The sequence below is a fragment of the Sparus aurata genome, chromosome 22, assembly GCF_900880675.1.
Source record: "Sparus aurata chromosome 22, fSpaAur1.1, whole genome shotgun sequence".
Taxonomy (NCBI): domain Eukaryota; kingdom Metazoa; phylum Chordata; class Actinopteri; order Spariformes; family Sparidae; genus Sparus; species Sparus aurata.
Window position 1 is genome coordinate 22460864 of NC_044208.1, and position 26327 is coordinate 22487190.

The window sequence follows — 26327 nt, forward strand, 5'->3', positions numbered from 1 at the left end:
GGTTTGAATGCCAGGCTAATGTTAGCGGTACTATCCTGCTGTCTACAGGAGAAATCACACCAGCCCGACCTCAGCCAACGTGACCACATTTGTTAAACCTAGAGCTCATCCTAATAGCCCTTTCTTTATAACTATATAACTTTGGAAATACATAAACAGAGGAGGTAACAGTTTTTCCTTAGGCTATCACACAACTGGTCAGGATGCTAACTTTTTGCCTGGGACATATAGCTTTTAGCACAACACCATGAATGTAGCTATCAAAGGTATATTTTACACCCCATTTACAGAGCTCTCATCTTCAACAAACCAGCCGCAAGCATTTAAACATGAACCAGAGACGGTGTTTCAACCAATTCATGGAATCAGTGTTAGCTTAATGAGCTGGCTCACCACATCCTGATAAAATCTGCTCGCTAGAGTAGCTTTAGCCTCAGGCCAACAGGACAATATAATGTATGCAGCCATTAAACCACATTTCTCAATGCGAATATTTAAAAGTCAACCAAGACGGTGCCTAAACCAATTCATGGAAAATTAGCTTCATTAGCCAAAGCAGATCAAATCTGCTAGGACAAGTAGCCATTTCAGATGGAATTATTGATGTGTCGCTATATTGATGGCAAAAAATGAAACCCAAGTTTACCTGTAATAAGAAAGGTACAATTTTTTGTCAGTTTTAAACCACATGGTTTTAAAAAACATCCGTTTAGTTCTGCTGCATCTATTTTGGAAATTGAGTGTTGATGATGAAGGGGGTTCAAGCTCATTAATCAAATTAAAATCTGGTGAAGGAAGAGAAAATTTGAGTGGAAGAGCCGAAGACGAAAAGGAGGCGAAAAGACACGAGGACCGCTGGAAGTTTGGTGGACTGAAGCTGTGTATATGCAGCTCATTCATATCGGCAGAGCAGCTTTTATCAGCCCCTTATCTCCGTCTTCCATTAATCAGGCTGATGTTAACCCCCGCCTCCCTGCTCCACTGCTCCCCTCTGCTCCTCCACGGGCCCTTACATCTTCACTAAGAGGAGCGGAGCAGAAAAAGGAAGGCGAGAAACGGGAGAAATTGATGCGAGCGAGAGAAAGAAGCCGAGTGAAAAGAAATAAAAGCCTGCTCTGTATTTTTCCCACATTATGAAGAACAATGCAGCCTCTTCTTCATTACCTGCTCTCTCTACGACTTCTTTGTCTCCCTTTCAAGGCATATACACTCTACTCCCACTCCTCTCCTCCCTCCTTCTGTTTTTTTCTGCTACACCCACTGTGGTGTCCCTCCATAGCTAAGCAAGGCGCGGTGAATGTGAGGCACAAAGTGAACACATATCTCACACTACGGCCAAATAGATTGCTTTTTTTTCTCATTTGCTTCTTATGTCAAACGGTTTTACTATAACACCGTTTTAATTAAAAACTAATCTTCAGGATTAATCTTTTTTTTTTTGGTTGCGATCTCAGGGGCACCTCTTTTATGAAGCTAAAGAAAATATATATATGTGTGTTTGTGTCTCTTGGGTAAAACAATGTGCACGATAACACATGGCATCAGATACAGAGCAGAGAGGGCGGGAAAACACACACTGGTGGGGCAGCGCTTGAAGATAAGAGCCTGCCAGTCACTCAGAGTGGCATGTGATTTTCATGTGCATAATCGGGAACGCTGCTGTTTGCAGAGTTGATAAATATATGGTGCGCTGTGACTGAAATTAACCTACAGGTTTGTTAATTAAGACATGAGAAGGCGGGCTGATAAATGAAGAGCAACACTCGGGGAAACCTTTCACATGGCTTTCAATGATGAGTTCCTCGTGTCTGGAGTGAAACAAAACATCAATGTCCATGAAACAACAAGTCAATTAACAGTTAAGCTCTCTCGGTACGCTCGCGCGGATTTTCTGATCGGCCAGGCTGAACTGAAATCAATTGCTTCTGATCGCCCCTTGATACGATCTACTGATCTGCTAACGGCCAGCTGCTGACAGGCCCCGGCTGTTTGTAGATCTGATAAAAGGCCTCAGAGTGCAGGAGATCTTGTGTCAGCTTTAATTTGGTAATGATGGTGACAAACGCGCACAGAGGAACGGCAGCGAACTATTCATTTTTGTTCGGTTCACCGTGATTATAAAACAGTTTTTCAAACCATTAGTGGTCTCAGCTTTGAGATACAGTATTTGTTTCACTGGGCTTTCACAGAATATTCAACTAGACGACAATCAAAATCATTAGTTGACACTGCGTGTTGCCGTAGAATCACTCATCTGTGGTTTTAGCAGTAATTAGTGACATCTTAGAGCACAAGTCGGCTGTTTAGAGCTTGCATGGATCCTAATTTGAGGAAAAGACAGCACTGGTATTGGACTGGAGAGACTCAGTGTATGCATTGAGAATCAGCACCTTGGGACTAAAAGGTTGGATAGAAAAACTCCCAAATACTGATATCCTGCATCCCTTTAAAAAAAAAAAAAAAAAAACCTTTGGAGGAAGTGATCCTTTAAGTTAGTCTCCGGAAATCAGAAAAAAAAATACTGTACCTGAAAGCCAGTTAACTACATAACGTACTTGGTTTAAACACACTTTTTGCAAGCAGAAGCTCTCAGGAGAGGAAGAAGAAGACGAAGAAGAAGAAGAAGAAGAAGAAGAAGAGACGCACACACGGACAAACACACACACCCACACGCGTACGACTTCCACAGCGAGCAGCAGCAAGCCAACACATTATCAGATGTATTAGATGTAAGACGATTTCTCCGCGTCTCTGCCGATGTTATCTCGAGGTGAACACGGTTCTGTGCTGCCACGAACAAGCCGCTGCTCATTCAGCTCTCTTAGGTGGCGAGATTATTTCTCAAAGCGGTGTGACACACCACCTGTCTCGCCCCATTCGCACACCCTCCCTCTCTAACTCTGCCTGATTTATCTTTCCTGTCTCTCCTCCCGGGGCTGCTGCGTCCTCTCCGCCTGTCTTGGTCTGTCTAACTTCGCATTTTCATACATTTGCTCTGTGTTTTTTTAATCTCCCTTCTCGACCCTATTTCTCTCTCTCTCTCTGAACACCCATCCTCCCCTGGATTTGATTTTCCTCTTCCCTCGTCTAAATCTCATATCTTCTCTCTCACCTACTTTAACCCCGTCCTCCCCTCGGCCCCGCTCTCTTTTCTCTGCGGAATAAAAGCGGCATGTTGCTCAGGTGTGCCTATACGGGAGCTTTAATGTCTCGTTTAATAGCAGCTCTGTCACTTAATAGAGAGGCTTTCTCTTATCTGATCCAGGGGCAAAGAGAGGGTCTGCTGGGTCTGAGAGACCCACTTTGTGACAATTGCTTATCTGATGGAGAAACAGTGGAGAGCCGGCCCACACACTCTCAAACTATAACTCTCTTATCTGATGGTGGCTTCCCAAAACAAGAGAGGAGTCAGCAAGCGGGGCTAACGTTTGCTTCTTTGAATGTTTGCGATTCGTTTGTTGAACTTTCTTCTTATCTTAAAACAGCGAAGATAAGAATTTACAATCACATCTTCATCAGTCGTCTCGTTTCCCTCCTTTGTTTTCTTTGTATTTCATTTTTTTCTATTGCGTCTCAGACATTTTATATAAAGCAGGCTGTGTGCACAGTCTCTCAGGCCTTTGCATTATTGTTGCTTTTAATACACAAGTAAAGGAAATAATGGTGACTTTAGATCTTACCTACTGACTAACAATTGGCATTAGTTGTGTACAGCCGATGTCGCTGATACTATGAGTTAAATGATTGATTAGTCCTGCAGTGGACAACAAGATAAATCTGAGGGGTCAACAGACAATTAAACAAAAAAAAAATGCATCTGTTTCTGTTAATTTTTTGTTACATTTCCTATGAGGAAATACACTCCTTTCACAGCAGAAAGTTCGACTTGCACCTCTAAGGTGCATTAATCACTTAAAGGGCCAGACTTTTCGTTGAAACATCCAAAGTTATGAACAGAATGTGAAGATATAACACTTCTGGTGTTATGTTATGAATCTGAGGTGGCCACATATCACACCTTTAACAGAATGCAGCCATCGTTCATGCTATCGGTCACAAACTGTGCTGTTCCGGGTTTGACAGGTCAGGATCCCTGCCACGAAAAAAAGGGTGTGTTGATTTAAAAAAAAAACAAAAAAAAAACGTGTAAATGAAACAAAGCTAAAATGACTCTTCTGTAGATTATGTCTACAACAGGGCCATAACCTGTTACTAGGGGTCACAAGCAGACTTTGTTTCATTCTCAAGTGTGCAGAGAAGAAACAAGTTGGTCACCGCCGGTTTCATTAATTAACAGAAAATTACTTGAAAGCTCTCTGAGCGGTTAGTAGACTGGAAAAGCACTATAGAAATGCAAGGTCATTTACCATTTACCATTCCAGCTTTGCTTTTTTTCTCTAACTGATTATACATCCGTGCACTCCACTCCAGTAGATGTTATGCAACTAAGGGTATAATCTGCCTATTTAGATTCTGCTCTATTTTGTATGTTTTATTTAAAATTCCAAACTAATTCATAGTTTAATTAAACGGCAATATTAAATAGTCTTCAGATCTTATTTTAAACACAGACCCATTTTATCTAAATATAGGTCAAACAGGCAGAATATACCCTCTGGTGCACAACAGTAGACAGATATATTCTTAGTCACAGAAAATTATCATCAAAATCTGGATTAGAGAATCTCTCACATCTCACTAAATTGAATAATATTTCTGTCTGGTTTTCTGAGAATAAGAGGATTGAACAGTTGCATCCGAATCCCTTTTGATGCATGATGTCCACTGCATTAATACAACTCCATAAAAATATCATATATTGGGAAATAAACGCATGGTTTTTCACTTGTTCAGGAGTAAAAACAAACATTAAAAAAGATATTACTGCATGATTTAATACTTGATTCACAGTCAAGCCTAAAAAAAATTGTTGATTTTTTGCTGCCGTTAGAAGTGAAAACATTTTGGTTTTGGCTGTTGGTTGGATAAGACAAGAAACCAGAATCCTTCACCTTGAGCTCAGGGAGGTTTTGAAATGCACATTTCATATTTGTTTCAACAACTAAATAATTAACCCATAACTGAATATTTTGTCTTCATTGTGGTTCATGGAGTCAGACACTTGATGCCGACTATTACACAATGACACTTACCGCGGTCATGCTGTTGATCTGATCCCGAGTCAGCTGCAGCAGTTGCTCGTCTCCACTCTCAGCCATCAGCTTGAGCGCGGGCTGCTGGAGGCTCGGCTGGCTCTGGAGCAGCAGGCTTGTTACGTGTCTGACGCACTGGAGAGGGAGAGAGATGAAAGAATGAACGTGCGGATGAATGGATGAAAGGAGGAAGGGGAGGGATAAAAGGGAAAGTGGGATGAAAACAGGGAGAGGTAATCAGACGGCAGAGTAAAGAAAAAAATAAAAGAGTGAGGGAGAACAAAAGGGGAGAGCAGGAGACAGAGGGGAGAGAGTAGGCGAGGAACACTGAAGGTTAATCGATGTGCATATACTGTACAGACACGCAGGAACATAATACTTTTAAAAAGGTCTGCACACAAACACACAAACACACATACACACACACAGTTCTGTTGCAGTCCTATTCAGTAATATATGGATATCACAATGCAATCTGACTCCCCCATGCTCTGGCGGTTTCATTCCAGCAGATTCAAATTAAAGCTGTTCAGAACAGAGTAAAAGGCCTCCTTCTCCACCTCCCGCCCCCCTCCAACCCTTCCCACACTAATATTAGACAGCCAGGCAGACACTAGCCTATTCACACTGAATAGCATTAGCGCTAAACTAATATCACAGTCAGCTGGCGCTAGACATACAGAATGGCATTAGGCTTACCACTTCCATGGTGCTCAGCAGGGCATGAATAGCATTAAGGGGCCGTCAGATATCAAAGAGCGAGCGAGTGCCTATAGTACATTGCAGAAAGCATTGAGCTGATGCTAACATGTTGCTGCGGGTTACACGCTTAATAGCTTTGGGGTCCTGTATTAAGAAACGGGGTGAAACGGTGGCACAGCAGTGAGGTTACACTGAATTCAAACAAGCTTAGATATACGTTTTTGATAGCGACGGTGATAGTGGATAAACTGAAAATGTGTAAAAGCAGGACTTCACTTTTAATTTCACTATCCTCATTGTAGTGCTGTATTCGAGGAATTATTTAGACCTTTTAATGTTAGTGGCAATATCAGAGTGGGAAAACACAGAATTTTACTAGAATGTTAGACGTATAGGCAAACAAATTACACTTAAGGGGCACTATGTAGTTTTGGAGAACAAATTCAAACGCAGAAATTTTATATTTACAATATTAATGAGGTAAAAAGGTATGAATTCAGCACTTTTTATTTTTCCATAACTGTATAAACAAGCTGTTCTCAGAGAAAATAAGGTCCCCAGTACACTGTTTGAGGCTAAGAAAGGTGGCTGGGTAAAACAGCATGAAATGCAAAAAAAGAAGAGAGATAGTTTATTTAGTTTAAATAGGCATAAAAACTGTCAATGAAGATCTTTCTCTTCTGATTAAAATGTATTTCCTAAAACTACGTAGTGCACCTTTAAAAGCTTTAAAAGTAAAAGTACTTATTGTCCAGATTTGCTGCTGTCAGGGTGTTTCGTTTTTTATACCTTTATTACAGGTTATCGAAATGGATCCTGGTACATTTTTCGCACTTAGGTTTGGTTCGTTTGGGCTTGAGTTGTCGATTGAACCCTGGTGCGGACCAAACAACTGGACCGAGACCTGCTCCTGGTCTGGTTCCAAGTGGACTCTTGCGAGGTTGGCCTGTGGCCTGATAGCAAGCCAACCAACCCCAGGATTTACTATTATGGATTTGTGATTTTAGCATGATTTCAAGCGCTTCATCACTAATGAATCTGGCTTTGGATCTTGAACTTTACAGAAAACAAATTTTATAATCTGTTGCCAAGCTGTGTGTTTATGTAAAATCATGTTCCATGTCAGTGCATTTCTCCAGCCCGTTTTCCCTGATTAACAGATCAAAAGATGTTTCACACTCCGGTGTGTCCTGCTCCATGTACTGTGAGTTCATTAAAGTCGATTAAAAAGTTTGTGATAGCATTCCCACAGTAATAAGCCCCTGAATCAGAACTGTAAAGGACCCATCCCTTTCATCCTGTTTCCACATGTTAGTCAATATTCAACATGCAACACGTTCATTTGGAGTCTAAAAATATTAATGCTTATAAGTAGTTATATGTGTCAATTGCAAAAACTGTCCAATTAATGAGTTAACGGTCAGTCTGTAAGACTTCATGTTTACTCTTCTTGGTTTGTTTGTTAAATGTGAACGGGAACAAGAACTAGACCAGAACAAAAAAATTAACAATATCATTTTTTCCAGTTGGTCTGGACCAAATGAACCCAGTTACAGGTGTGAAAACACCCTGAGACAATGTGCTGTATTTTATTAACTAAAATGTTCCAAGATTGAACTAGCAACTAGTACTGTCAGATAAATTTAGTCAAGTGAAAAGTGCAGTATCTCCCTCTGATATGTAGAGTAGAAATAAGATTAAAATGAAAATACTAACTCAAATACCTAAAATTTACATAGTTAGACTCCTCCACTGCTGTATTGCCTCAAACTGCACATTATTTTCATATTTTCCATGTACTCATAGATTCAGCCAGTCATTCTGATCAGTGATAGTTAACAGGTGAAATTGTTTTTGTGGACCTTCTCTTGAGAAAAGCTGTCACAGGTATCATACACAGCTATCCAAGGCGTGTTTGCTGTTTACCTCGGCAGGAAGCTTGTGTTTGGCATTATAGAGAGATCGCACCATGGTGACGACCTGCTGACCCAGGTCCAATTTGCCCTCTGATCCCTGGCAGCAGGTCAGCAAGGCTGAGGTCAGCACCACCCAGGGGTTACGCTCCGACTGTGCCCTGGAGACAGAGAGCAAGACAGACATGTGAATAAGAGTATGAGTGTTTGCATCTTGTGAGTATAATACACAGAGAAGATCGAGACTAAGCCAGAGAAGCACACAGCTTTGATGTAAATCAGAAGAATGCAGGAACACACAGAATAGATGCAACTTGTGATGTTACATGCAGTGTCACCAGATGGTGATCCTGTTCGACATCGACTGGGACAAGGCAGCTGACTTCTGTGTGTGCACCATATTGCTTGAAAATGTACATAATGAATAATATAAACACAGCAGCTGCATAGGAAAGAAACAGCGTCAACCTCCTTTCAAATCACAGGCTGACGTGAGCCGGCAGCCACAATTATCAAGAGGTTTGCAGACAATCTAATGAATTCTGACTTCAGCATGTAAGCGAGGAGGAAAGATGTTGGACCACAATACTCTTACAGTTAATATTTAACACCTACATGCTGTATTTTCTCTCTCTCCGCCTCTCTGTGTGAACACCGGGGGACAGCTGTCAGCTGTGACAGGCATCACTTTGTTTGCTAATGCTTCCAGAGTGACAGATTAGCTTCCACCCAAATGCCAGTGACGCTAAGGCAACATGACCTTCACGGACTTAATTGATGTCTATCAGTCATGGCAAGATAACATGCGACCGGAAATCACCGAACGACTCATTATCCGTTAATTAGGTCTTGGTTGAAGGATGAATCCTGTTTAAGTTATTAATTTAATTAGCATTATCATTTACATGGCAAAGAGTCAAAGCTAAACGAGAGCCCCTCTAAATGCTGGTCACACATTCCACCCTAACTAGAAACAGCTGTTATATTTTTATCTTCAAAACCACGTGAGTCCATTGACAAAAAAAAGCTATTTTAGCTTGCAGATCATCGTAAAACTTCATTTTAACTCGACAGAAACAAAGCTCTTGGTTAGTCTTTACAGTAGTTCTAACAACCCTCAACCCTGGTTCGGTCCACCATCGTTCTGTTAGAGTGCTTCTCTTACTTAAAAATATTTTGTTAGGTTTAGGAAAGTAAGGTTTGGGTTAAAACAGACTCATACAAAATGTTAACCATGTGTTATAAATGCTAACTTTTACCATGTGGGTATTTTCCTGGCTGTTTTCCAGGATCGCAAAACTATAAAACATAATTGGTTGGTTACAACGATGGTCCTGGACCCACAGTCATTATGATGCTGTAGGAACAACGCCAACATGGCGACATCAGAGACGCGCATATCTTTATATGCCAAAAAGTTGTCTGCCGCTATATTAATATACGGAACTTTTTAATAATGAACAGACGGAGAAGGAAAGCAGGGGACTGGAGCTGAGAGGGGAATCTCATATGAATGTGTGCTTTGCTTGACTCTGGTTGTTTTCCCATGATGAAGGATAGATGGCAACATGCTGATAAATCCTCAGTTTTGTGATGAGAAATCAATAAAGTGTCATGTGGTTGAAGCCTGATGTCGGATCAGGCTGCTCAAGTGAGTCTTAGGAAAGCGTGTTTGAGGAAGGAGACCCTGAGGAGAAATCCTATATGGCTGCCTATCTATGTCTGCAAAAGAGGAGAGTGTGTGTGTGTGTGTGTGTTTGATAGAAAAAAGAGCTTGCAAGTGAGACAGAGAGGCTAGAAAGGAAAGAGGTGAATAGACAGAGACAGCAGGGAGAACAGCAGGGCTCCTGTGTGCGGCTGTCAGTAGAAGAGGCAGCTCTCCATCCAGCTACCGGGGCGTCTTGTCCTAACAAGCTGCTTCACCTTCAGACGGAGCGGCCATGGGAACAGACAAGAGTCCACTTGTGCTGCTGGCACAGTGCTGCTTCCTGTGCTTTTTACCAGGGGGACAGGGAGGTAACTGCTGCAAGCGACCACGAGTGTCTGCGAGCTCGCCAAATCTGTCACAGGGTGCAGTGTGAGTCACAGCCAGCCTCCAGTCGTGCTTTGAATCATGACTCAGTTTATGCGGACAGACTAAAGGGCTAAGCTTTTTAGATGCAACTCAATATAGCTCCCGGAACAGACTCTTGTGGAGAAACAAATCTCCCCTCAACAGCACTCACAGCAAACACACCTCCGTCCTGACCACGATTAAACGCAGGATCAGACTGTAGTTGAGGATGATCACGTGAGATAACGCCCCCGAGTCTGAGCAGAACATCTTAAACGAGGCATCTGAAGGTTAAGTTATTCTGAGTTTTGTGTTCCAGATTATGACGGCCGCATGTAGCAGCCAAAGCACATAAAATGCACACTAAACACAGATCAGACCTCAATTTCAGCCTTTCTCCGCTTCAAAAGATGCACATTACAGCGAAGTGTAACTCAGTTTATGTATGCATGTTGCAGCAAATTAACTGGAGCGATTTAAATGAGGACGACTAAAAGAGACAAGAGGAAGAAACCATAATCAGAGGCCGACTTTGAGCTCAGCATAATGTCTGCATTTACATCTGAAATACAGTACAACAGCTCAGTCTGCAGATAAAAGAAACGATTATAGCAGACTGTCCCTGCAGGGATGGTTTCACTACAGCTGCTACACTCACAAAGTCAGCGGAGTGTCACTGAAAGCCGGGTTTGAACTTGAAGCAGCTGCGGCGTCCAAACCCTAATCCCCATCTCTCCCACTGCTTCCCAGTCCAGCGTTACTCTGCCAGGAAAGACAGTGACTCGACACAAACCCAGTCGGAACTCTATTGTCCAGAACAAAACGCAGAGATGAATAACAGCCTTTATTCACCCTTGCTCCTGATTATTTTCATTCTGTTTGCTGCGCTTCAACAAAACATACTTCCCCCTTTGTTTGAAAACTTTGATTGTCTCCCTTTTATTAATTTTCACCTCCACACTAAGCGGCTTTCTCTAGTGTTGAGCACGAAAATTAGTGTGAGGCAGAACACTTTCCCCATTATCCTGTGGAGAGGCATAAAATAACAGATGCTGCTTCTGATGACATGTTTCCACGTAATTTTTTTTTTATTATAATTTTTTGGTGTAACCATAGTACCTCTGATCCCAAAGACCTTCCTTTCCTGGAGAGAGTACTTCCTGCTGTCCAAGGAACTATCACGTTGAACAAGAGGGAGGATATCTGATTGGTTCAAGGCCACATCATGGTAGAAACTTATCACTCACAAGGTAAAGCATACCCTGCTTTATTGTCTATCTAACTCTAAATGGCAGCAATTACAAAAGGAACATTAAACTCTATTGGAGAAGACTCTGAACTACTGATTGAGACCAGGAGACTAAGAAACTTTTAAGTCGTACTTGCCTAATATTTATGCTTCTTCAGATGTGGTGGAAATGCAACAAAAGTTTAAAAATCTATTTCCTGAGTTTAGTTGTTGTGGTTCCCCTGAACCTGGAACTATTTAGCTGAAGACACCTCACAAGGCCCTGACAGGTAGACTAGCTATGACAGGGTGAGTGGTGCCATTGTTGGTAACCTTCCTGGAAGTCTGTCTCAGGAAGGCAGAACCGTGATCCCCTAATCTGCCACATCTGTCTTTAAACGCAGATACACTCACATGAAATCACGTATTGTCTCCATTCCCCCTTCCCGCAGGCAAAGCAGCCCTTCTTTGATCTTTAACTGAAGCGTTACGCTGTACAACACTAACATCCCATTTTATGTTACGAACTGCTGACTCATTTTATTATCATAACTTGAGCCATTTGGTCCAATAAAATATGGAGAGTGTCAATGAGCCGCACATTGAAATTGTTTTATCCCCATTCAAATAAGCTGGACGCTAAACGGGAAGTCAACTGGGCCCAGTTGACCATCAGCGTATTTACATAGCCAGGAAAGTCGAGCTTTGTTTGCTTCAAAACACCACTGAGCGCGGCGGGATTTGGCGTGTTCACCCGGGTCTTAAGTTTAAATCAAAGCCGAGCTGACCCCAGGTAATAAAAACCTGTGTCTCCTGCAGAGTCACTTGACCTGGGTTTGAAAGTCAAGTTTACACATTCCCATAGCACACAAAAGCCCAATTTTAGTTAGTTTAAGTCAGATTTTTGACCAGTGGAAAAGGGGTGGAAGTCTTGTTCATCAACAAACCAATGAAATCATCAGAGTCTATAAAGAATGACTTACACACAGCTTTATGTCTGTCCTTGTGAGATTCTAACAACTACTGGAGAAGAACTTAACTTTAAATTGCTCAATGAAACAGTCTGCCTTGATTGAGCCCTAAGAATAAACCCCTGACTGAGTAACACTGTATTGTCTCGTCGGTTCTCCAAGCTCTGCTCAATTTTAATCAAGGACAATAGAGCGGTGGAAGAGCAATCGCATCATTAGACACTTATAAATAATAAAGTCTGCACTTGCTGAGGCTCATAGGACATACAAGCGGCAAGAAGCCCGGAGCCTGGAGCCTTGAAGTCCAACTCTTAAACCCTATGTGCAATATGCGCACCTAAGGGATAAGAGGCACTACTGTCCATTCTCATTTTCAGTGTCTTCATTTGTCCCTGATTTAGTTAATGAACAAACTACAGTATGTACTCCGTTCCAAAGTGTCGGGCTGACTGTTAAGCACTCTCACCATTCCCTTAGTTTAAGCCTGAATAAGAGTCTGCTCGGACCCAAACTGATGAAAAAGCACCCACTTTACATTTTAACTTGAAAAAGTGACATTCACTGAAGATGCTTAGGGGGCACCAACGCATTAAGAGAAGAGGCTGAAAGAGAGAGAATTAAATTAGGTGAGAGAGGATGGAAAGAAAGTCAATCGGCTGCGTCAATCTTGGTATTCTGCACACAACCTGTAACGACAGGGTATTTGCATTTTAAATCTCCGAAAGCCTGCCTGTAAAATGTGTATTTGCAAGAAAAAAAAGAAAAGAGAAATCCTGTATGAAGGGATACGCAAGTTATGCAGCTGCTAATGAGCTGTAAACATGGGAATGCAAAGAAACGACTCTTGAGTGAGTAATCACTGCTTAAAGGAGAGTTAGATGAGAAGATCAGTAGCACATATTATATCTGTACATTAAATATAAGGCTTAAACCAACAGTACAATTGCTTGGCTTTGCATTAAAGCAACATTATGTGGAAATGAGCAAGACACAAGACACTGTACCATCGAAAAAGCTGTTAACCAAAGGTAAAACAGTGACGCAATGTTGCTTTAATCATGAAAGATCGGAAGAGCAATGAAAAGACATTTGTCTTACACTTCCTCCTTCATCATGGGTGGCCAGGCTTGCAGGAGAAGCATGAGGAGCTGAAAGTCTTCCCACTTTTGCGCAGCTCCCAGCAGCTCCAAGAAGAGGGCGTATCTTTTCTCCTCATTCTCCACATCTTCTGTCTGAACCTGAGCGGAAGTGTGAAGAGAAAGGCAAATCAGTTTGAGACTAGGAAGCAAAAAGGGCCCGCTGTGAGGATATTGAATGGAAAATATCCCCAGGTCATTGAGCACAGAGCACAAATTAGTCGAATGATGTGTTCAGGAGAGAGTTACCATCGGCTTCGTTCAAATCCTGCTACGAGCGCAATGTCGCGGATGATCGTTATGATAAATGGCAGGATCAGACACTGAGAGGTAGGTTTTCGGTGATCTATCATCTTGACCACATCCGCAAGACTCTATCCAACACAAGCGCAACAGAAACAAGAGAGCAGCTTTCAATGATTCCAAATGACGTGTGCTCTCAATTGTGATGGCAAAACTTGACAACCTAATGATCGCAGCTGAGTTTGTGGGCGAGGCATTCCTGCCAAAAACAGGACCCGAATGCACTGCAAAACTCACACATGCTTAATCTAGACGGGTATCACAGCCTTCAAACTTCAAACAAGGCACAGAGAAGACGGAAAAAAAGACTTCAAGCGTTACAGCCCATTTCACTGTTATTTTTTTTAAAAAGAAAAGAAAAGTCACCTGTGGCTAAACTTATTCTATACCATTATGAGACGGAAATCAAGAGGGAGAGCAAAAGAAAAGAGAGTGAAAAGGAACGAGGGAGGGTTAATGTGGAAAAAAAAAGAGAGGAGGCGAGGGCGGAGGGAAAGTAATTAATTTTCTTCTCAAAGGTTGGCTTCTAGTGTGATTTAACAGTTCAGAGAGCGGCTGATTTCTGAGGGGAAAACTACAACCTGCCAAGCCATGGCTGCTGCAGAAGACAGGCTCTGTCACACACGCACGCATACATGTACACACGCACACGCACACACGCACACACGCACACACACACACACACACACACACACACACATACATACATCCCTTGCAGCCAGACTCATAAAACATAGCTTCAGCCTCACTGGTCTGATCAAATCTATGACCAGATATCTATGTAAAGCCTGGTGATATTTCATCAGCATAAAGGCTTCTACACAGTCTAATTCAAACAATTTGAAACAACTGACCTGTCTGTCTGTCCGTCCGTACTTGTAAAAACACTCATTTACTTTTAATGCCCTTCTTTTAACCATTATTTTCAATCCCAGGACAGTTCAGTAATGAAGCTGGGCCGGCACAGGAAACATCTGTGAGGGTCGAGCTCTACAGAACACATATTTCTGCGAGCAAATTAAGCCTTCCTCTAAACAATTATTTAATTAGATGCATTTTGAGGCAATAAATACTTTTCCTTCGAAGGATAAATTGAGAGCTCACTAGAGCAATCTGGCTGCTGCGCCATGCCAAAGCTTTTTATACGGCCAAGAAAATGCATAAAATAAGTGCATCAAGAGCTGCCGAAGAACACCACAGTAATTTCCACATAATATGCCATAGTGGCGTCAAAATGATGAGGAATAAAAGTCAGTAATGTTGGTATAAATGGCCTGACAGCGGTAGGCAACACTGACTAAATGCGCAAATGCCCAAACTCTGTGGATTGGAGCTCCCGTGTCCCCCCCCCCACTGCATGCTGCATCTAATAGAACTGTGGCACGCCGCTGTAATATAAAAGCCTTTAAGTGAAACGTATACCCAAGAGATATTTGTTGCAAAGCCACAGTGGAGCGCTGCAGGTGACTTGCTTTTATGCTGTGTAGGTCATTGTGCAAGGCGAAGCCAACAAAGCCCTGTATTGTCAGTCCCCCTGCCAGCTACTGGAGGCACACCAATTTCTGGACCACATGTTTTGTGTTGAGTGTTGGTGAAGCAGAAAACATAAAGGCACATAGCTCGCTGATATAAAAAGCTACAAAGATACATATGAATACAATGTCCCTACCGCAAAGATTCCTTAAAATCATTTGTTCATAAACAGTTAAATTAACTTCAAAAAGACAGTTTCATAGATATAATGATATCAAAACAAACATCTACCATGTTGCTTCCACATTCCCAACTTGTTGCAACATGAACACACCGGAGTCCTTGAATGCAGCATATATCAGCCATTACAGTATCACATATCAACTGGTCCAACAATACTCTACTTGCTTTTGTCGGTTCTTGGGCTCCATATAATCCTCCGGGTGTCTCGGTGCAATGGATAATTATGTGTAATTAAGCTTTACTTGGCTCCGGCTGAGTTCCTCGCGAAAGTTTCTAATCCCTCCGACTGATTCCGAGACATTTGATGTGTTAAATTTATAAGGGACGGCACACGCAAATAACTGGCAGCACGGCAGATCCATGCTTAGCGGTGTAGTGAGGCGCCTTATAATGGAGGATGGAGCAATAAATGAGTAAAGCTGAAGCTCAGGACCTTCTGGAAATGGAGGTCATTTGCTAAACAAAAATGGAATCTTAACTACCTGTAAAAAGCCCTCACTGCAATCTAAAGCTCTCAAATCCATCACTGAATGTAAACCGCAACCCAAAGCCTGTTCATCACCGTTACTGCCTCACTGTGTTATGAATACTGAATACTTTCCCCTCTGCTACTGAAGCGGTTTTGTAAAGTTCTATGGCCACATTTATTCATTATGTTATGAAAATTGAAGGGTATGCAGGATCTTGGGATTCCCTGATAATATTGTGATTGCATGTTTCCATAAAACACATAAGACACATTCTCCTCTCACACACACACACACACACACACACACACACACACCTACGTAACACATCCTCTCACGCACATCAAAACTCACCTACAGTCGACTACGAATTAAATCCCTGCCAATTACTATGTGGCTGTGAGGCTTTTATTTTCTTAACAAATGAGGATGGTAATTAATTATGCCTAGTGATTAAAATCAACATTTCCTCTGTGGTGTTGTACAAAGAGCGGGAGTGCAGGAGGGCAGGAGGGCAGAAAGAAGGAGAAAATGATGAGCCTGTCAGCCAATAACACAACACTGAGCAGAGAAGTGCTGACAAATTAGATCAGGCACACGGCTCCTCAGTCAATCAGCCCATCTAGGAATACATGCATACCGCGGGCACGTATCCGTCCACCTCTCTGTGTATTTATAACCCTTTCTCCACACTTTTCTATTGCTCTTTCATCTAATGTGTACGCTTCCCTTTTCCATCCATCAGGCTTGTAAACACTTTCAATCTCAATCCTCTCTTCCCTTCCCATCTGTCCATCCTGAGATCAGTTAGCTAGACAGCGGGCAAAATGCTAATAGCACAGTAAATTTGTGAACTTAGGCACTATAATTCTTATGTGTTTTTTTTTTACTTGGCCCATCACCAAGGCCTGGATTTCCAAAAAACAAAAAACGTAAGAGCTAAAAATGTAAGGAATGGATAAAAACAGGGTGTACTGTTTATGCAACAGTTTATGGGTTTATGGGTTACATAAAAAAAAAAACAACTCTGTTCACAAAAACTGTAGCACGTCCCATGTGTGGATATCATGACCTCAGCTAGAATCACGTGCTTAAGTTAGCTTATTCAAGAAAGCTTCAGTAGCTACAGCTATAGAAATCCCCCAACGATAGCTGTCATTTTGGCCCCAAATATCAACAGTTGGCAGCTAGAAATGCCAACTCTCAAATCGTTATTTCAAAAGGTTACTTTGAATTTTAAGTAGTAAATATGCCCCCGTCATCAATGTCTAAATACTGTGCGAGAATGGACAAAGAGGTGTTATGAATGAGGGGTTGGGGCGCAGCAAAAGATCAACTACAATCACTATGATTTTAATATTTTTAGTATCAGAATACTACTTATTCAGATTAATTACATTTCCTGGACTCAATCAATTATGAGTAGTGAAGCATGATAAATGATCTGCCCTGAAATGTATATTGTGATATGTGTAATATTGTATTGGTGACTAAGCCAATCCAAAGAATGGGAAAAGAGGGGAAACAATACACAAAAGAGGAAATAAAAAAATAAATAAACTACGCAAAAAGTTTCTATTAAAGTGAACACAGACAACTCCCCCTCCCCATCAGCGTTTCTAAGTGCTATTATTGTTAGCGCCGCTCTTGCAAAGACAACTGGATCATTTCTGTTTTCCTCGGAGCAGCAACTACCTACAAGCTCAGGACAAAACATTTATTCAGTCACTTAGTCTGTAATGGAGACGGGAAAGCAGATAGAAATGGTGCCGGTCTGCTCGACTGAATCTCCACTCAGCGCTCATGTTCATTTTGTGCCTGGTAGTGAAAGCAAAGTTCACAGGGAAACCAATCCAAACGCAGATGGTGTCATTATTATATATCCATTACACTGTGCAATGAATATTTACATCTTTATGATAAGACGGAGCAAAAAAACTTGTCCAGTGCCAGCTAAAAGGTGAGTTCATATAAACAAAGACACACATAAAAACCTACAGGTGACCCAAGTGAAAAAAAAAAAAGCAAAAGCATACATGCATCATTTCAGTCAACACTGCGATTCATGTAAGCCAGTTGCAACCGCTGAAACTGAGGGGTCAACAAACAATGTGATACCCTATGAAAACATTTCCGTAGGGACGGAGAGCGGCGAATGTACACAGGCATGAAAGCAAACACACACAACAAAAAGCTGCTAGCTCTGACTGCCTGTAATTTCAAGCTTCGAACCACTTTTTTCTTTTTTCCTTTTTTTTTCCTACTGGCACGGAAAACTGAGCTGTTAAATTATGCCGACCACATGCTACACGCTCGCCCACTGTGACTGGAAGTAGCCATGCTTTTAGCAAAATGATACGCAGGGACATGGGAAATGAGTAGAAGGCGTAGAAATTAAGTAAGCAGAGGAGGACGAAGGAAATGAAACATGACAACTAGCAGTTTCCAGCTACGTTATTGCTCTTTGACAACCTTTTACCTTCAACGCAGGGAGAAGTGAAAAACCTCACTGGGATGCGGATGCTTGTGTGTACACGTGTATAATGGGATACTGTAACAACTGTGAACTTCTTGTGAAACCTCATGAGCTCTTATTGCATTAGAGAGCAATAATGGCGCCAACATGGGGTGCTTTACCGCCAGCTTTAGCTCTTTGTAAGAAATGCACACATGCCGAGGATGTTTATTTATTGAATTCTTTCCTTCACTCAGAACTCCTGAAGTTTTACAAAGCTCAGCAAGAACACAATAACGTGTAAGTTTCTGTGGGACAAAGAACAATTTCAGAGTGTGCTGTAGTTTGTCCAAAAACGGCTTGTGTAGTCAGACAGGGTATCTTCTCCACTGATTAAAAACTGCAATGCAGTCTAACCCTGCTATCAGCATATGATAATAAAACAGGGGGGGAGAGGAGTGTGTGTGTGTATGTGTGTGTCTGTGTATATATGTGTGTGTGTATATGTATGTGTGTGTGTGTGTAAGAGAGACAGAGAGAGATGGGAGGCGCTTTGGGCCAAATCGATATGCAGAGCAGAAAACTGTCAGAAGACACGTGGGTGAAAACACACACATACACAAACACACGCACACACACGGTTCACCAAAGGATAAAAATGGAGATGAAGTATAAAAGACTGCAGTAGCGTGTGTGTGTGTGTGTGTGTGTGTGTGTGTGTGTGTGTGTGTGTGTGTGTGTGTGTGTGTGTGTGCGAGAGGGCTATACAGATGAAAGTAGAGTCATCCATTCCTCCAGAGAGTTGCTGGTATGAGACTTCTTTCACTCCATTTAGAGGAGGACACACACATACACGCCAAAATATAATAAGGAACTCGCAAACAGGAAGGCAGGTGCGCTCACACACACACACACACACACACACACACACACACACACACAATCAAACACAATCAGCTGAATGCCACCGAAAAAACACAGCTTCAATAAACTCCTGTGGAATAATTTTCCTCCATATGTCGTCGTCTTTCCTGAAGGAATAAACTCTCACTAAATAAATATTCCGACATCAAAGCGCTCTACTGTAGTCTTTTAAATGTGAACGGCTTTCAACACACAGGTGACACTTGAAGGTAATACTGTAGATAATTTTAGACGCAGACGCGGTGAATGAAGAATGCCCCGCCTGACAGTGATGTGAGCCCCGAACCAGGCTTTGAGGTATTTTTATTTGTAGACAGTAAAAACTGTTTGTCAACAACAGCTCGGAGCCAGCGTGTGCATGATCCGGGTCTGTGGAGGGCTCCAGCTCATGCCACCTTTAATTTTTTTGTTTTTTCATGTTGTTGGTATATGATTTGTAATTCAATTAAAGCAAATTGAGGCAAATTGAAAGTGGCTTGACTACATGGAAATACATATATTTCAAAAACCACGCCACAGAAGCTACGCCATGTCTAGCTAATCTTATGACAGCCCACTGTACTTCCTTAAAAATGCACAGCCGAGTTGGCTTAAAACTCCAAACGCTTTTGTTTTGGAATCCAAGTCTGATAGATACTGTAGACCAGGGCCGCCCAAAAGTATGACCTGCAGATGAAAAATCCCCCACGAGGTTTGATTTGATGGACCAGATGTTTATAGGGGAAAGAATGATTATTTTTCATAATTTGAGCACAGGAGGCAGAGTGACACTCTGAGCAGGAACAATGTCAATGCAAAATGTTACCTGTTAACATTTTGCATCTTCACAGCATCATGACTCCTGCACACAGGTTTAGCCCGATGAAGGCCCAGTATCAAAATGTTGCAAATAGATGTGTTTTTGCATGGTTCAGTGAGTTTTCTCGCAACCCACGGCGTATTTGACACCCGCTTCTACCCACCTGCCTCGCAAAACAGATGTGCAAAGTATTTTTCTGTTTTGCATCTTCACATCTTCAAACACTTGCAATTTTATACCGATACCTTGGAGGGATAAATTACAAATTGCAACATTACTAGCTGTTGTTTTCCTGTCAAAAATGTAAAAAAAAAACAAAAAAAAAACAGAATATTGCATTTGTATGCAAAAATGGAGAAAGCAATAAGGAAATTAAGTCGATGTCTCCTGTCCCGGTTTGCTACATCTGTGGAGGTGTCACTTTGATCAATGGTGTCACGTCAGCTTGGACGTGTTGGCTAGCTGAGTTAAATGTCAGCACTACAAGAAAACAGTCTTAAGGAACAGAAGGTAAACAAGAGATTGCCAAAGAAAGAAAGAATACTACAGTGTCTTTCCTTTTTACTAAAAAGAAAAAAAACGCCTTTTGTTCACTTGGGACATTTCATTGGGGGTGCCAGCTTAATGTCAACACCTCCCTGACAGGCTACAGTGTAGGTTACAGAACAGGACATGAATATTGGACCGCCAACAGCCCCCTGCAAAACTGCACAGTGTAACTACCAGCCCGGTTAAAGGTGCTGCAAAAAAGCACTGTCACTTGTAAACGAGCGCTGTCCGTGGTGCTGAAATGCCTCTGTGGGAAAAGGTGGCTGATTGTCCCTTTCATACCGAACAGCCTGTTTTTGAGAAGTTTAAATGTCGACTAATATAATGCTAATCTTTAATATGATTCAAATATATTCACAAAAATAAGGAATAATAGAGTCAAGTCCAGAAAATAAATATTATGTGTCCATCGGCTGCCCTCAGAGTTATTTCTGTCCGGGCGCCAATTTGGTCTTCGCAGTGACAAACCCGCAGCGTCACACAATTAAGATACCAAATGAGAAAAACTGGGACCAAAGTGTCAGTCAGTACATGCCAATTAGGAGCTCGCTTGAAAAAAATTTCACCCCACTTGTGATGAGAAACCTCCTCCAGGACTGATTAAACTTCCAGTGTCACAGAGGTTGAGTCAAAACAAAAAAAAGATAATGGTCAATTTATTGACGCCCACTAGAGATGACAATGAATAGCCCAAACCGGGGCTGTTTATTTCACTTCCTATTAATCTTAAATAAAATGCACGCACCAATGCATAACAATTATGTATTAGCTGCTGTAATTGTTGAATGACTTTAAACTGTTGGCTTTACATAGACGTGGTTATATTTGCAATTTAACCACCCGAGCAGCAAAGGCTACTAATTCCAGGTGTGAGGGTTTTATATAGTCGTCTTTATGGTGACTAAGTGGATCACAGTCGAGATGAGAGCCTGTCCATCACACGCAGCTCATAAGATTACAGTGATCAGTCAATCAGACTGACACATGGTATGTATGCTTCCTTGTAACTGATCCAAACAACATCTTGGATAAGAAGTAGAAAAAAAACCTGAGACATTTCTAGTCTGGAAGTGTTGAATACAAACGGCTCAATCATTGATAATCAGCAGCAGATGTCTGAGCCATAACTAATGGCACTTTTAGGAGACTGAATACCAGGCGCTGCTGAAGTCTGAAGTTTTATAATTACCACTTCAAACTTTTAGCATCAAAAACTTCATCAGAAGTTCCTCGCTATGTTAAGAAACACCATGTCGCTGTAATTGCAATATAATATGGGTGTGGTAAGCCACTTTATGTGGCTGAATGGTGTCAATAACACCTTTAGAGGAACATGACTTTGGTTCTGTCTACCCAAGAGTTGAAAATGTGGCACAACCATGTTTTTGACATAAATGTTTATGGTTGAAAGAGAAACAATAATGTTCTTCTACCTAATACACCTGCACAGACACGGTTATCTGTACCTTTACACGACTTTTATATCTGGATTGCATTTGTAAGTGTAATTTTTGTTTCCTTCCTTCCACTTTTATTCAGTTTTTTAAAAGCCTCCCATAGTGTTGTAAATCACTGCTATGTCCATGTCAAAAGGGTAAATACAGTGAACTGAACTAAAAACCAGAAACATCAGCCTCATGATGGCGCTATAAGAAATATCACCTGAGTAATTAAAACCCATCCTGAGCTAACCGTCGATGTCTGAACCGCACTTAAAGGCAATTCATCAAGTGGTTGCTGAGATATCTCAGTTTGAACTGGGGCTGAACAATTAATTAAAATATTATCAAAATTGCAATATGCATGCAATATCCAAGTAGCAGGAATTAAAAAATGAAACATACCATCGCAAAAGAATCATTTTGGCTCTAAAGAGACGCCCCGACCTTTGATAATAAATTAAATTTTAATAATCTTTAATAATATTCTCCAGACGTAAGAGAGATTGTATGGTAGAAATCATCATCATCTTTATTTCTTTCTTTTTTTTTCTAGTGAAACTGAAGTGCAAAAACTACCATTCTCCCTAAAATAGTGACTCATATCGCAATATCTGTCAATATAATTGCGCAAAATTATATATTTTTGGGGGATTTTGGTCCAACCCCATCCTGGACCAAAGCTGTTAAACGAAACCATGAACCAAACAGACTGACATAAGCAACCATGGAACCAAGCTGCGTTAAAACTCAGACCTTTTCCTTCACATTACACGTATAAATGATTATTTCTAACATTCTGTACAAGGCAAAAAGCTTTCAAACAGACACATTACAGACTGCCTCAAGTGTTATTTGAAAGAAAACTCAAAGCCTATGAGAATGTTCAATCAGACTTCGGGTATTGACTGCCTCAAAACAACCCAGTAATAGATATGAAACATCTAAGTAATGGGAAACGACACTTATATTATTCGGTTACTTCTCCAGGCAGGACTGACACAGGTACACGTGTCGACAGGTCACCACCACTCAATAAAGCCAACAAACCCACCGTTTTACGCGGCAAGTCTGATATGATGTCACGTCTTCACGGCTGACAGGAGACGACCCTGTGACCGACTCGTTGAAGTATCCGGCAAACACATCATCGCGCGCGCGTGTGTGTGTGTGTGTGTGTGTGTGTGTGCGTGTGTGTGTGTGCGTGTGTGTGTGTGCGTGTGTGTGTGTGTGTGTGCAACACTGTGGTAGACAGGTTAATGATCAGTGTCGCCATCGCTGTCCGTCTCGACAGCTCTCTCCCTCCCACTCGTCACATCTTATTACCGCTGCCAATCATGACGGCGAGCGCCATCACTCCCACCTTTGCATCAAATGAGTGGGATGAATGAAGGATAGCAATTTTATTATTTTAAAATATCAGGACAGGGAAAATGCTCCAGAGTCAACTACATAATTTAACGGTGTCAGTTTGCTAAATTAAACTGGCCATCACCCAACTCTTTCTTCAGGTTACTGTTTTCTGGAGGGATTTACAATAAAGATCGTCACGTCTTGTTGTAAATGACTTGATGTAGAAATGTTGTGACAGGTTGTGCCACAAGACTAATTATTTTTTTCATCCTGAGGACTATTTCTTGTCCCGAAGCCAACGGCACTCCTGGAGATGGGTCACTGGTGTGTACGTGACCCACTACTCCTCCCTTCTGCACCGTGGCGGCATCAGGATGTTTCAGTGACACGGGTGAAAAAAATACAAAGAGCACCAGCTGTATACGGTCGGATCAGTGTGCAGAGAGGGTACCGGAAGGGCACTCTAGAGGGCACTTTATCATTTTTATATACATAAGGAGCATTCAAGAGGGCACTTTCACTGTGTTGTTTTAAACATGGCAGCACCACTGACCCTCTCCTGAGACCACCTGTGCTCCTGCCAGCCCAGTGGTACATTGATGTGAATATTTCATTAAGGTTTCCATATTTACATACACAATGCCCATAAGAGGCAGTAACAGTGCAGTACAATTAAGTAAAAAGGGTTTAAACTTTGGCTGGCAAGCTAGAAAGGTTTTAATGTCTTAATTTTACGCCTCTTAGGTTATTTATCTTACGACGAAAATTGTTGCCATAGAGCCTGCATAGCTCCCAAATTATGCATTTACTGGACTTAAAAATGGATCCTTTGAGCTTGCTTGTCCAATTTAACTACTATGTCAAAGAAATGCTACGTTATTTTGATGCCGTCTTTTGTATGAATGAAAAGCAAGTCTGTTCTTGGCGAGGGTCGTTTTTGTATTTAAAATCAAAATAATAAATTGTATCATTCCGTTCAATAGGAGCATAATTACTGGTTATGTTTGCTTGAGCAAAAGTTTCGCCGGATATTTTTCTCTTAAATGTTTTAGCAGCTGCTCCATTTAGTTAAAGTATTCATTTATAGATATACACTAAAAGGAAAAACTAGTTATAGCTTCACCTAAGGCTAGCTGTGGCTATCTTTTACCTGATATACGGTTCTTGCTGTCTGTGCAGAAAATAGTAGTGTGTAGTGGTCAACGATTACTAAAATTAGAGCAAGAATAAACAGGCTAACCCTGACACTGCAAGGTCTATGATAATGACCACACAGGAACGTAGATACAAGCAAAAACCAACAAAACAATTAAGATGCAGGTGTTACCTTTAATCAGAATTTTTTATTTGTATGTTTTTTTGTCTTATGAAACCACATGCATTTAAAAATACCTGCATCATAAGTGACATTGCACCTGCGAATCCAATCAAGGTAACACAACTCGTGAGGTTGTTAAGTCAAGCGTGCATCTTTTCTTCCTGAATTTGTATGAGGCGCTAGGTAAACAAAAGCGAACTCTTGCCCCCATCAACAAATCTGCCTGATAATCTTCTCTGTGACTTGGCAATTATCTCAGTCCTTGACCTGAGAGGGAGAGGGAGGGATGGGAAAGGGGGGGGGGGGGACACGGGATGTGAGCATGTCAGTGTATTGGACTGGGAGTGCCGGTGGAGCCGTGGGATCCAGAGATCTCTGTGTCTGGCCTTTACTGAGTGCGCTCCGAATGAGCTCATCAATATTCATTGACCCGCTCTGGCTAATGTCCCAGGCGACGGGCGGAATAAAGTTGCAGAGGTCGCACACTTCACAAGGGGAGAGAGAGGCCGGGAGAGCGAGGGGGAGGATGAGCGATGGCGAGAAAAGTGAGCGGGGATGATAAGAGAGCGCAGGTTTCAGACAAAAATGAGAGCAAAGAGAAGCAAACACCAAAAGGGCAAAGCCTCGGGGCCTGTGGGGGGTTAGGGAGTTTATTACGGCTTGAAAGTGCAACACATAAAACATGCAGAGGAAACATACGCGCACAGATAAAGACACGCATGCCCGCGAAGAACAAACAAACACGCACACACACACACACACACACACACACACACACCCTTATACATGCTAAGTATGACATGACAAGATGCGTGCAGTGACAAACAAATACAGCTCCTCTAACCTCTCCCTCTATTTGTTCTGTTTTTTTCTTGCTCTCTCCCTGTAGTCAAGGGAAGATCCACACTGTACAACATGACACCTGAGAATACAGAACGGTACACGCCGCAAGAGGGGAAGAAGAGGAAGATAAGAGACGAGAGACAAAACACGGAAGGGGGAGTGGTGAGACGGGATGGGGAAATCAAGGTTGGGAGGAAAAGAACGAGCGCTTGTAGCTTGAAAGCGTCTCGACGCACGAACGTCAATAATCGAGCAGGCACACACAGAAGCTGCCGTTACGGTATATTTTAATATTAAACCCATTTGTGCCAAGTTCTCCTTAATCATGCATGCGTATAGGGGCTGATGAATATTCAGGATGCAAAGGAAGGTCAAGGGAGACGAGAAGATACTGAATGATGGGATGTGTGTGCACTTACACACATAAAAACACATCATATTTGACAACACATTAGCTATTGTTAGCATTAAAACACTTCCTAGCTAACGTTACAATTCGATCAAATCCAGCGTGTTTTACTTCCAGGCTTAAATGAATGTGTGCCATCAAGCAGTAATGTACCCTATGCAAAATAGGTTATCAAATGTGTTGCTTTAGCTTGAAATGGGGCTGGATGTTCCTCTGGATTTTCGCAATCCATTGTCTTTTCAATTACTAATCATTCACCGAAACCCCGGATCAAGCAAACAATTTGTCTGATTTCTAAGATCACAACCTTGCAGAAGCTGACGGTTCATTTGAAGCCCGGTTTCTGTGCATTTCTCAGTAGATTGAGCGTTTTAACAATATTTTTATAACACCATCAGCTGCTTTATAGCAAAAAAGGCAAGGACATTTCTGCAATAGAGGACCTTTAAGATGAGTGTCAGTTAGATGCCTTAAATTAGACACAGTAAAAGCACGTTCTCAGCTGAGGATGTGAGAGGACTGGATGCACACTCACACATATGCTCAGGATGAATAATACCGGGTCGGAGTAAAGCCTTTACCTGGTGCTTCAGCGC

General features: G+C 41.8%; 1 protein-coding gene across 1 annotated transcript in view; it reads right to left on the minus strand.

Moving 5' to 3' along the window:
- Positions 1–26327, minus strand: part of nbas (NBAS subunit of NRZ tethering complex) — a 188844-nt gene that overhangs the window by 8718 nt on the left and 153799 nt on the right. Inside the window, exons 50-52 of the mRNA XM_030405478.1 lie at positions 13119–13258; positions 7782–7929; positions 5154–5288 (exon numbers count right to left, since the gene is read on the minus strand). Coding sequence (XP_030261338.1) covers positions 5154–5288; positions 7782–7929; positions 13119–13258 — 423 coding nt within the window. The remainder of the gene's footprint in view (positions 1–5153; positions 5289–7781; positions 7930–13118; positions 13259–26327) is intronic.